The 13,094-nt window shown below is 46.5% G+C and overlaps 1 protein-coding gene across 3 annotated transcripts in view; it reads right to left on the reverse strand.

Moving 5' to 3' along the window:
* Nucleotides 1-13,094, reverse strand: part of LOC141162502 (uncharacterized) — a 104,607-nt gene that overhangs the window by 39,093 nt on the left and 52,420 nt on the right. For all 3 annotated transcript variants that reach the window (XM_073648672.1, XM_073648674.1, XM_073648673.1), the window contains one exon: nt 4,641-4,952. In XM_073648672.1, the coding sequence (XP_073504773.1) occupies nt 4,641-4,952 (312 nt within the window). The remainder of the gene's footprint in view (nt 1-4,640; nt 4,953-13,094) is intronic.

Below are 13,094 nucleotides of genomic sequence, written 5' to 3' on the forward strand. Positions count from 1 at the left end.
TCAGGTACCCCGTTACATCGTAGGGATCGAGTTTAGTTCTATTGTAGGGCCAGATCTCCTGCCTTTCCTTAGTGTCTGTAGCAGATCATAACAGTTATAGTGTCTGCCATTACTACCTCTTGTGGTAGGGCATTCTTGCATTTGCTAGCAGACATTTAATACTATTAGAACATTTGTTATGACGCACCCCCTGAGCCGCGTGGGGAACCCGGAACCCGGCCTTTTTGTAGATGCTGGGGGTTGTAGTCACCGTGGCGGTGACCCGGTCCCGTGGCTCAGGGTGGTCAAACTAAATGGCAGTCTATATACTGAATGTCCGACTATGCCACCCATGGATTGCGGTCAGAGTGAACCGCCGCTGCAGGGCAGACCGCTGAGGCTGGTGTTGTGGGTGCAGCAGAGGATAGTATAACTCCCCACAGGAGGAGTATAGCCTCAGGGCAGCAAGTGTGGATGTTGGGGGTGATGGTGCGCGGGAGCAGCAGTAATGACACAGAGTCCTGTAATGCAGTCCAGGGTATTTACTCACATTTCTTTATCCACGTTACTACAGCTGGTCATAACGTCCCTCGTCGCACTGTGCTCACCAGGTGAGGGGCTCGGCCTTCTCCCAGATAACTTTGGAGCATTTCACAGGACCCCCTTTGTGTGTCCTTTCTCTGGCCTGTCGTACCCCACCAGTGACCTCGCTTCTGTCTGGCTGGCTCGGGCCTTCTCTGGTAAACCTTGGCGCCAGTTTCCCTGACCCTATATGGTGCCTTCCTAGCGGGTGTAGCAAGGGGCTGCGCCACGTGAAATGTCACAGCCTCCGGTATCTAGCTGAGGGTAATTCCCCACCTCCACTAGTTTCGAGGACCGGTCTCCCCCTTTGGCTTGACCCTTCTACGCAGGTAGATTCGGGCGTGCGGTGGCGACTCGCCGGTCCACACCCCTGGGGTTCCTTCGTTCCTTGTTCCTGGAGCCTCCTCCGCTCCTCTTTCTTCCTTCTTCCTCCTCCAGGCCCCGGCCTCTCTCTTAGGCCTGCCTGCGGAGCAGAGCCCATGCAGAGCCTCTGCTCCCACCTCCTGCTCCCTCTTCTCTCTGTCTGAACTGAACAACCTTGAACTAAGATGGTGCCCACCTTTTATACCTCCCTCTAGGTGCACCCAGGAACTGCCCTCTCCCTCCTATGCACTACTGGATTCCCCCTTCCTCGGTGTTCCCTCCCCCCACTCCAGCCAGGGACAGGGACTGTCGTGCTCTACTTGGAGCATATCGGTCACCCTGTCCCCCGGAAATGTGGTGTAATGCATGCAGGTATCGGGGTCCTGATCCACACTCCATCCTTACCTGGAAGTGAGATATCGCACATCTGGATGAGATGCAATACCTCTGTAGAGGCCGAACCCTCGGGGCGTTACAGTTACTCCTATTCAGCTCCCTACTTTCCTTGCATATACCAGCCCCCCTAGATCCTCTATAACCCCTGGTGTCCCACTCTGTCTGTCTACTCTATCTATCCCCCTTTTAAGCATGAATACCCTCCCTCCCCCAGATCCTAGTTTAAAAGCTCCACCATCCATCTGACCATTTTTTTCTCCCAGTATAGTTGCACCCTCCCCGTTGAGATGCCGCCCGTCCCTACCATTGAACCTGTAGCCGACAGCGAAGTGGGCCCAGTTCTCCATGAACCCAAACCCTTCCTTCCAGCTCCAATGTCTAAGCCACTTATTTAGCTCCCTAAGCTCCCGCTGTCTTTGTAGTGACGCTCGTGGCCCTGGCAGTATTTCTGAAAACACCCCTTTGGAGGTCCTGGCCTTCAGCTTCTCTCCTAGTTCCCTGTAATAATTTTAAAGGACCTCCCTCTCACTTTGTCATTAGTACCGATGCTACCATGACCGCTGGGTTTTCCCCAGCCCAACACAGCAATCTGTCTATCCGATCCCGAGCACCCGGCAGACAACACACTGTTCGGCATTCACGGTCTCGGCTGCAGATGACCCTGTCTGTCCGCCTAATTATAAAGTACCCTAACATCAACATCTGTCTGGTCTTTGCTGCACTCCTTCCTGGTTGTCTTCCTGGTTGCAAGGAGCAACGTCCTGCTGCAGTTTTCACAATCTTGGGCTTGCATTCCTAATATCAGGCGAACAGACATATTTACTAGATTGTGCCAGATCAGAACTGGACTCAAACACCTGCCATGACGTCATTTAGTCATGTGACGGGTCACGCGACCGCTGACGTCGGCAGGTCCTTTCAGTGTACCGCTAGCTGCCGGCAAGCAGAGACGCATCTAATAAAGACACCGGGGGGGCCATCAGAAGGTAAATATATACAGATAAAAGCAGAAAAACAAATAGAAGGCTAGTAAAGAAAACACCAAACTATGCTCTGGCGTTCAACTATGTTATTGCATTTAACTATGTACTTTACTACCCCCTTAGTACTTAACTACAGCCTCTGCTCGCTCGGGGGCCTCGCTTGGTTGGTTGTGGACTTGTAGTGCTTGCACTCAGCCCAGCACAGGCACACTTCTTCTTCCTCCAAACATGGTGAGTGGAGTTGATACCAAAAATTCAATTTTAGTCTCATCTGACCAAATGACTTTCTCCCATGCCTCCTCTGGATCATCCAAATGGTCATTGGCGAGCTTCAAACAGGTCTGGACATTTGCTGGTTTGAGCAGGGGGAGCTTGCGTGCCCTGCAGGATTTTAATCCATGACGGCGTAGTGTGTTACTAATGGTAATGTTTGAAACTGTGGCCTCAGCTCTCTTCAGGTCATTGTCCAGATACTCCCATGTAGTTCTGGGCTGATTCTTGACCTTTCTCAGGATCATCCTTACCCAACGAGGTGAGATCTTGCATGGAGTCCCAGAACAAGGAATATTGACAGTCACCTTGTGCTTCTTCCATTTTCTAATAATTGTGCCAACAGTTGTTGCCTTATCGCCAAGCGGCTTGCCTATTGTCTTGTAGCCCATCCCAGCCCTGTGCAGGTCTACAATTTTGTTGCTGGTGTCCTTAGACAGCTCTTTGGTCTTCACCATGGTGGAGAGGTTGGAGTGTGATTGATTGAGTGGACAGGTGTCTTTTATTCAGGTAACGAGTTCAAACAGGTGTAATTAATACAGGTGCTGAGTGCAGAGTAGGAGGACTTCTTAATGAAAAACTAACAGGTCTGTGAGAGCCAGAATTCTTGCTGGTTGGTCGGTGATCAAATACTTATTTCATGCAATAAAATGCAAATTAATTACGCAAAAATCACGCAATGTGATTTTATGTTTTTTATTCTTTGATTCTGTCTCTCACAGTTGAAGTGTACTTACGATAAAAATTACTGACCTCTCCATTCTGTGTAGTTGGGAAAACTTGAACAATCGACAGTGCATCAAATACCTATTTTTTTCCACTGTATATTGTTGATTAGATTTAACTTGTGAACTCCATATACATAGTGATCAGCAATATAATAACATCTCTTCAATGATAATCGGCTCTGGGGTCTCTGATAGCCGGCTCCAGGATTCTTATATAACCCCCATATATATCTCTCCTCTCACCTGAGTCTCTGATAGATAGCTCCAGGATTCTTATATAACCCCCATATATCTCTCCTCTCACCTGAGTCTCTGATAGACGGCTCCGGGATTCTTATATAACCCCCATATATCTCTCCTATCACCTGAGTCTCTGACAGACGGCTCCGGGATTCTTATATAACCCCCATATATCTCTCCTATCACCTGAGTCTCTGATAGACGGCTCCGGGATTCTTATATAATCTCTTATATATCTCTCCTCTCACCTGAGTCTCTGATAGACGGCTCCAGGATTCTTATATAACCCCCATATATCTCCCCTCTCACCTGAGTCTCTGATAGACGGCTCCGGGATTCTTATATAACCCCCATATATCTCCCCTCTCACCTGAGTCTCTTATAGACGGCTCCGGGATTCTTATATAACCTCTTATATATCTCTCCTCTCACCTGAGTCTCTGATAGATAGCTCCAGGATTCTTATATAACCCCCATATATCTCTCCTATCACCTGAGTCTCTGACAGATGGCTCCGGGATTCTTATATAACCCCCATATATCTCTCCTATCACCTGAGTCTCTGATAGACAGCTCCGGGATTCTTATATAACCTCTTATATATCTCTCCTCTCACCTGAGTCTCTGATAGACGGCTCCAGGATTCTTATATAACCCCCATATATCTCCCCTCTCACCTGAGTCTCTTATAGACAGCTCCAGGATTCTTATATAACCCCATATATCTCTCCTCTCACCTGAGTCTCTGATAGACAGCTCCAGGATTCTTATATAACCCCCATATATCCCTCCTCTCACCTGAGTCTCTGATAGACGGCTCCAGGATTCTTATATAACCCCATATATCTCTCCTCTCACCTGAGTCTCTGATAGACAGCTCCAGGATTCTTATATAACCCCCATATATCTCTCCTCTCACCTGAGTCTCTGATAGACGGCTCCGGGATTCTTATATAACCCCATATATCTCTCCTATCACCTGAGTCTCTGATAGACAGCTCCGGGATTCTTATATAACCTCTTATATATCTCCTCTCACCTGAGTCTCGTATAGACAGCTCCAGGATTCTTATATAACCCCATATATCTCTCCTCTCACCTGAGTCTCGTATAGACAGCTCCTGGGATTCTGGTTTCTCCATAGATTCATGTTCCCAGGTCACTCGTACTCTGAATTTTGGATCCTTGTAACGATCCTCAGGAATAATGACCTCACTGTAGACGTTGTAGGATCTGTCAGGATTCTCTGATATGGAGTCAATGGATGATATGACTTCTTCTGTTCCCCTCTCTCCACACGTCCAGACAATCTTGATGCTTTTAGGATAAAATTTCTCCAAGTTGAGTAAATACTTCATCTTTCCACAGGCAAACAGACTTCTTGTTACTGGCTGTGACATCTTGGGTTTTCCTAAAATGTAAAGCAAAGGATGAGTTAACTATCTTTTCACATCTCAAGAACACTTTTCTTCCTCCATGCAAAACAATTACCGTATATTTTATTGACTATTGATAGCAATGGATTTAAAACATAACCGCCAATTTAATATTTTATTCCATAAATCATTAGTATAGTTGAACATAAAACAATTTGTAATGTTTTATCAGAGAAATCTGCTTCTTTTTCTTCCTGGAATGATCATTCTATTTTGAATTTCACAATTAATGGGTATAGTCTGCATTAAGCAAAGACAGCAGATTTTCACATTACTGAGATAGGTGTCACGGGCGTGTCAGGTGTGACAGACAGTCGTTCTGGATCTAGCTGTAGAAGGTCATTGCGCTTGGCTCTGCAGGCACCTTCTTGATCTTTCCATCTCTGTAGTGTAGTGATATCCCTCTTTTTCTACGACCTACCAGCTACCTTCACCTCCTGCTGCTAATTGACACACTCTTGCTGAATGTTTAAATACCCTCAGTCTCCCCAGAGAGTCGCCGGTGATAGCTCTATTTTCCTATGTCCATACCTGAAGTACTAATAGTCAGCTAGTGTCTTCTTGGAGTTCCTTTGGAGGATAGTTGGCATGATTTCTCTGGTGTCTTCTCAAGCTAAGTGTATTCCCTTGTTTGTTTACCTGTTTGTCTTTAGTTGCAGTGGGGGCTGACTAGTGTTCACCCCGTCCATTCCCTACCTAGGGTCTATTGCTAGGGGCAGTCAGGGATTATGTTTCCTGCTCGGCGATGGGTGCAGAACCTATTTAGGGACCTTAGGGGAGTCAGAGTGATTGTCAGATCTGCCTAGGGGTCTCCACTCCCCCTTTCCCTAGTGTTTGGGCTTCCTCCTCCTCTTCCCGCCATTGTACACTTAGTCTTTCCCTCACCTTGCATGACAATAGGAGGTGACAGCTGGTGCTCATAAAATTCTATGGAGAACTTGTTTCAAGCAAACTTGCAGCAGAATCTCTATGTCTGCCAACAACTGTCATCTCCTATCTCAGTAATGGGAAAATCTGTCTTCGCTTAATACAAATTTTACCCATAAAAGAATGAAATATCAGTCCAGGATGAGAAAGAAACATATTTCTCTAATAATATATATTCCAAAGTTTATTATTTTCATGTGTCCAATTGTTTTATGAAATAAAAATTAAAACAATGCTTAATCTTTAAGCAGCCATCCACCCTGGGACTGAAAAGTAACTATGCATTTGTCATGTATCATCATCACCCTACCTGGTGACCTCCATTTGTTTCCAGCTACCTTCTTTGCGGACACTGCTGTTATGGTCCTCCTGCATTCAAGATCACTGTTGCAGCATAATGTGGAGCACAATCATGTGAAGCCTGCCTTCCCTGCCTTACCTGCCTTTCCTGCCTTTCCTGGGCTGCGGAGTTTGAGTTCATACTTGCCAGTAAACCTCATGCAGAGGAGGAGAGTGAAGTCTGATCTGAGCATGCTCAGACTGCTGTCACTCACTCAGAGTTATCCCCGTCCCCACCAATGACATGCACTGCTCAGTTTGTCAGATTCCAATTTCCAGACTGGAAGTAGCCGAGCCAGAACCATAACAGAGGAAAATAGCACCCACACAGAGATGAACTTACAAAAGCAAGGCAGGTAATAGGAGTATATTAGAAAATTGATTTTTAGAAAGAATTAGGATACATGAAAGGGGAGAAATTAGTAGTGGAAAACCTCTTTAATTCTTGAGATCCCAGTCACCCTTCTTCACCCATCAATTTCTACAGAACAGTTAGTGCTGTGTAAGTCGTGTTCCGGGAGTGTTCTTCAGGATCCACTGGCGAGAAAACCAACTCTTACACAGTACGTTTCCAAAGAACTCATTTACTTATTTAAGTGAATATTTTTACCCCGACAATAGGAAACATTTAAACGTTATGCAGATATTAGCCAATGGACGGAACCTCTGTCCTATACAGCATGGCACCTAAGCAATCTGTATTTACTATTTTTCCATAGAGTTGCCTGCTGGCATGCCTACGTAAACCAGCCGCTTATTACTGTTTTACACCCTGAGAATTGGATTAATTGTATGAGTGTAACTTAAAGACTAGCCTGCGGTACAGCATTGAAGTTTACAATCTTACAAATATTTCCACAACCATATTTCCCTCTCCCTTTCCGTGGTGTCTACAGCAAACTCAGAGGAACGGTCCGTCCTCAATTGTATCGAAGATATCCCAAAAAAAACCTACGATGATGGAATTTTATCCGTAAATAAAGTCTTACGCAGTTGAATAACTGTCCAGTACTAAAATGCTGCACAGAAACGTTCTCCTGTAACAAAATGGAGTTCAGGTATGGTCCGGAGTCTGTTGTGTGCTGTGTCGGCACTGCAAAGTGGATTGGGATTTTTAATTATTAAAGAAACAGAAATGGTGGCATCGAATCGAAAGTTCTAGATGTTGGTATTAGCAACAAACGTTGTGTGAAGCGGTTAACATACCTAACTAACTACAGGCTTTATTTCAGCCTTACATATTTTGGCGCCAAAATGTTATGTGATGAGTGAACAGCTACTCACTGCGGGGCCTCTTCAACCGGTGAGCGGTACCACTGATGCTCGTGGCTTAATTCCTCAATGGTGTCCAATACCCCTTCACTGTAGGTCCCAGCCTTTATCGTCTCTTAACAGCATTTCTGATAGGAATCTCCTCAAACCTGGACAGGTTCCAGTCGTGAGCAAGATCAGCTCCAATATGCCGCTTCTCTGATGTTTTCTCACAAGCAGATGCTGCTGAACTCCCTTCCAGTGCATCCTCTCCTGTTGAGGACATATTCCAGACTACCCCCGAGATGGCCACTCCACTTCTTCCTGTCACGTACTTTCAACTGTCCACTGGGAAATCCCCTGAGCATATTTACTAAGCCCCTCCCATACTAGAGCTAGACCAATCACCAACTCTCTTTTGGATTTTGGGAAAATGTCACCGTTACTACCCGTTAACAGCATACACTGAACTCCCTATAATCAATATATTAACTGCTTATTCTGCTTATATAATCATGTAATACAATGCATTATAAATCATTCACAGAGTTAAAACCTTACATCAAAATATATAAATGGTCTTTCAACAATACTTAGACAACAGCAACATTTTTGTAAAGAAGCATTTCTATTTGCAACAAGTACAGTGTTATACTGGTGTGGATACAGATTTACACAATTATATCACTCTGGTGAACCGACAAACATCTCACAGTTGCTCACTTCTTCCTCCCTATCAGCTCCTGATCCAGAGTTGCTATTATCAATCATGCTAAATCACAATCCATGGCCCCCACCTGCATAGTCAAAAGCAACTTTATTGATCACTTCTCCCTTTCCCCAAGAGATCCTGAGTAGTGTGCTGTTATCCATACATGCAAAGTTAGAGATAACTTTGTAGACTTTAGACCAAGCACATATCAGACATGAATGTGTCACAGCAGCACATTCATGTCCGCAGAGGGACAATGCTGCTCAACTAGAATTGGTTGCTAAATTAAAATTCTGAAAAGACAAAAAGATTTAAAGAAAATACAACTCATGTCTGATGCACTTGGCAGTTTAAAAAAAAGGTAAAAACTATGGTACTTGGATTGAAGTGATGCAAAAAACTAATACAGCCTATGTGTCCTCAAGTGCGCAAACTGCTCCACCCTCTAGGGGTTAAATGGCTTATCCACTTAAAAGCACCACTCCAGTTTTTTTATTTCCATGCTGGGGTGGTGCTTCTAATCTAAGCTCCCTGCTGGTATACTTACCAGCCAATGTCTTTGATCTTCTCGGCGCCTCTCCATTCTTACTTCTGACTTCTGTTAAGTCAGAAGTTGGGGTCACAAAATGGCAGCACAAGACCGAATGGGCACCAGGAACAGCTTAAAATGATGGATAGTGAGTATAATACTAGAATCAGGGAACTTAGATTAGTAGCACCACTGCAACCTCTAAATAAAAAAAAACATTTGAGTGGTGCTTTTACTGGTTGCTATCACATCTCCACCAGAATCTGCTCCTGCGAATTCTGTTTCTGTCACCAGGCACTGCCTTATTCATTCTGTGGGTGGCGCTGGTGATAGAATAGATATCAGAACCAGAGGCTCTGGATGACACAGGCTCTGTCCAGCCACTAAGATTTAAGTGGCTGAGACCTGCAGTGCCATCCATAGGCGGATTATAATGAGGACGATCTGGGCTACCGCCCGGGGCCCGAGGCTCCGTGGGGCCCATGGCCAGATCGCCCTCATTATAATGTTTCCTGCAGGGCAGAGGCAGGGGGACCGCACTGTACCTACATGCTGTTAGACGCCGGCGGTCACACCACAGGGAGGCAGACATGCCCCCTGCACTGCACTGGCTGTGTCTCCAGGACTGATGTCACACAGCGGCGCCTGGAGCTGCATCATCCTGCCGGAGAGGAGCTCCTGCATGGACCTCAGTGGATGGCGGTAAATGAGGTCGGGCCCAGGGCAGGATGTCTGGAGTGAGGAGGGGGCTGCAGGACGCTGCTCCCCTCCTGATGAGTGCACACAGGATTCCATAGTGTCCGGTCAGCGGCCGCTCTGCTGGGGCTCAGTGTGACTTATTGCAGGACTCAACCTTAGCTGCAGATCAGGTCACTCTGGGTCATCGGCTCCAGATCTGCAGGAAAATTCAGAGTCCTGCAATAAATTACACTGAGCCCCAGCAGAGCGACCACGGACATCAGCATACAGGATCCTACACTGACTGATCAACCCTGAACCTACAGGACATCACATACTATACTGCTCCATATATGATATGTGAGGCCCTGTGTGCAGGTCCAGGTGTGATCAGTACAGTGTGTATCCTTGTACAAAGAATGTCATCCAGTATACAGATTACTGCATGGTATACTGTGTCACAGACATCAGACGGGATATAACAATGTGTATAGTATATAACATCTGATGTCTGTACCACAGTATATCGTACTAGCTATTGAACTCGTTCTACACCTGGGTGGCGAGCTTTTTTCTTAGTACATTTACAGCGCCTTTTTTTTTTTTATGACGCTGCATGCGAATTTGCATACACAGTGTCTTCAATAAAATGGTGCCGGATAGCGTGGTATGCGCATGCACTGACTCCGGCACCATTTCATTGAAATATTGTGCTACAAAATTAAAGGGATCCTTTCATCAGAAATAAACCTATTAACCTGCATATATAACAGTTAATCTGCAGGTTAACAACGTTATTATGCTGCCCAGCAGCTGAATGCAGTGGGGAGAAAATGAACTTTATTCTCCTCGCCAGCATTCTGTTTCAGTCATGGGGGCGGGACGGTGCCGGTTCGGTCACCACTGAGTATACAGAGCGCCCCTATAACCGCGCCCCCAGCACTGACTGACACTGGCTCTACATTGAGGCCGGCTGTCAGTCAGGGCCAGGGTTACATCAGCTGCTCTGTATTCTCAAAGCAATGACTGAACCGGCGCCGGACCAGATCCCATGACTGAAACCGAATGCTCCCCCATCCCGGTGTCTGCTCCCCCATCCTTGTATATGCTCCTCCATCCGGGTCTCCCATCCTGGTATATGATCCCCCTATCCTGGTATATGGTCCCCTTATCCGGGTCCCCCATCCTGATCCATGCTCCCACATCCAGGTCCCCCATCCTGGTATATGCTCCCCCTATCCTGGTATATGGTCCCTTTATCCAGGTCCCCCATCCTGGTACATGCTCCCCACCATCCTGGTATATGGTCCCCTTATCCGGGTCCCCCATCCTGGTCCATGCTCCCACATCCAGGTCCCCCATCCTGGTATATGCTCCCCCCATCCTGGTATATGGTCCCTTTATACAGGTACCCCATCCTGGTACATGCTCTCCACCATCCTGGTATATGACTCCTTTATTCGGGTCCCCCATCCTGGTCCATGCTCACACATCCAGGTGCCCCATCCTGGTCCATGCTCCCCCTGGCAATCCTGGTATATGGTCCCCTTATCCAGGTCCCCCATCCTGGTCCATGCTCCCACATCCAGGTCTCCCATCCTGGTACATGCTCCTCCATCCTGGTATATGCTCCCTCATCCAGGTCCCGCATCCTGGTATATGCTCCCCCATCCTGCCTGTTCTGCTGTTCTTCCATCCAAAAAAAAAAAAAACACTCCGACTCACCTTTTCCCCTCCCCCTTGCAGCGCGTCCTCGATCTCTGGCGAGGCTGGAGGAGTGTGGTGCCAGAGTTCGTGCCTGGACATATTGCGATTAGTTATTTGCGTGACAGCGTGGAAAATCAGGGATATTCATGGGCGGAGACAATTTTTTGGCGCGAACAAGCCTCAACCCCGAATACGAACCCGAATTTGAAATGCCGAACAAATTCGCTCAACACTAATTGCGATCTGCGGCGCCATTTTATTGAAGACAAGTTTGCACACGGTGTCTTCAACAAAATGGAGATCAAGGTATGTGTCCTAATGGCGCCGGAGATAGCAGTATGCAGTCAGCTCTTATGCATACCGTGATCTCTGGCATCACAATCCTTTATTCTCGTCCTCCTGCCTCTCACCTGTAATGTCTGATGTGCTCTTCTGTCTCTGGCCAGACTGCGCAGGCGCATTGCGTGCATAGTCTATAAAGGCTTCGAACAGACGGACACATCTCTGATTATATTATAGATAGCAGTCATGTATTCTCATATAGACTGTATAGGGCCGTACATGGGGAATAGGAGGGGCAGGTGACCTGGGTACAGCCGTCAGGGGGGTGGCTTCGGGCCACCTCATGTAGTGGTCAGAGGTGTCTCCCTGGCGGCTGCATTTTGCCGCCCCCAGAGAGGGATTCGATCATTCTCTGAGCTGGCTGTGGAACCGACAGTCGATCAGAGAAGGGAGCTATGTACAGGCTCATATTGTATATAAGGAGCTATTTGGGGGCTCATACTGTATATATGAGGCTATTTTGGGGCTTATATTGTATATAAGGAGCTATGTGATGAGCTCATATTGTATATAGGAGGCTATGTGGGGGGCTCATATTGTATAGAGGGAGGCTATGTGGGGCTCATACTGTATATAGGAGGCTATGTTGGGGCTCATATTGTATATAAGGAGCTATGTGAGGGGCTCATATTGTATATAGGAGGCTATGTGGGGGGCTCATACTGTATATAGGAGGCTATGTGGGGGAATGATACTGTATATAGGAGGCTATGTGGGGCTCATACTGTATATAGGGAGGCCATGTGGGGCTCATACTGTATATAGAGAGGCTATGTGGGGCTCATACTGTATATAGGGAGGCTATGTTGGGCTCATACTGTATATAGGAGGCTATGTTGGGGCTCATATTGTATATAAGGAGCTTTGTGAGGGGCTCATACTGTATATAGGAGGCTATGTGGGGCTCATACTGTATATAGGGAGGCTATATGGGGGTCATACTGTACAGTACAGACCAAAAGTTTGGACACACCTTCTAATTTAAAGATTTTTCTGTATTTTCATGACTATGAAAATTGTACATTCACACTGAAGGCATCAAAACTATGAATTACCACATGTGGAATTATATACTTAACAAAAAAGTGTGAAACGACTGAAAATATGTCTTATATTCTAGGTTCTTCAAAGTAGCCACCTTTTGCTTTGATGACTGCTTTGCACACTCTTGGCATTCTCTTTATGAGCTTCAAGAGATAGTCACCAGAAATGGTCTTCCAACAATCTTGAAGGAGTTCCCAGAGATGCTTAGCACTTGTTGGCCCTTTTGCCTTCACTCTGCGGTCCAGCTCACCCCAAACCATCTCAATTGGGTTCAGGTCTGGTGACTGTGGAGGCCAGGTCATCTGGCGTAGCACCCCATCACTCTCCATCTTGGTCAAATAGCCCTTACACGGCCTGGAGGTGTGTTTGGGGTCATTGTCCTGTTGAAAAAATAAATGATGGTCCAACTAAACGCAAACCGGATGGAATAGCATGCCGCTGCAAGATGCTGTGGTAGCCATGCTGGTTCAGTATGCCTTCAATTTTGAATAAATCCCCAACAGTGTCACCATCACACCTCCTACTCCATGCTTCACGGTGGGAACCAGGCATGTAGAGTCCATCTGTTCACCTTTTCGACGTCGCACA

The sequence above is a fragment of the Phyllobates terribilis genome, unplaced genomic scaffold (assembly GCF_046119375.1).
Source record: "Phyllobates terribilis strain yellow unplaced genomic scaffold, ASM4611937v1 Scaffold_9__5_contigs__length_417890890, whole genome shotgun sequence".
Classification (NCBI taxonomy): Eukaryota; Metazoa; Chordata; class Amphibia; order Anura; family Dendrobatidae; genus Phyllobates; species Phyllobates terribilis.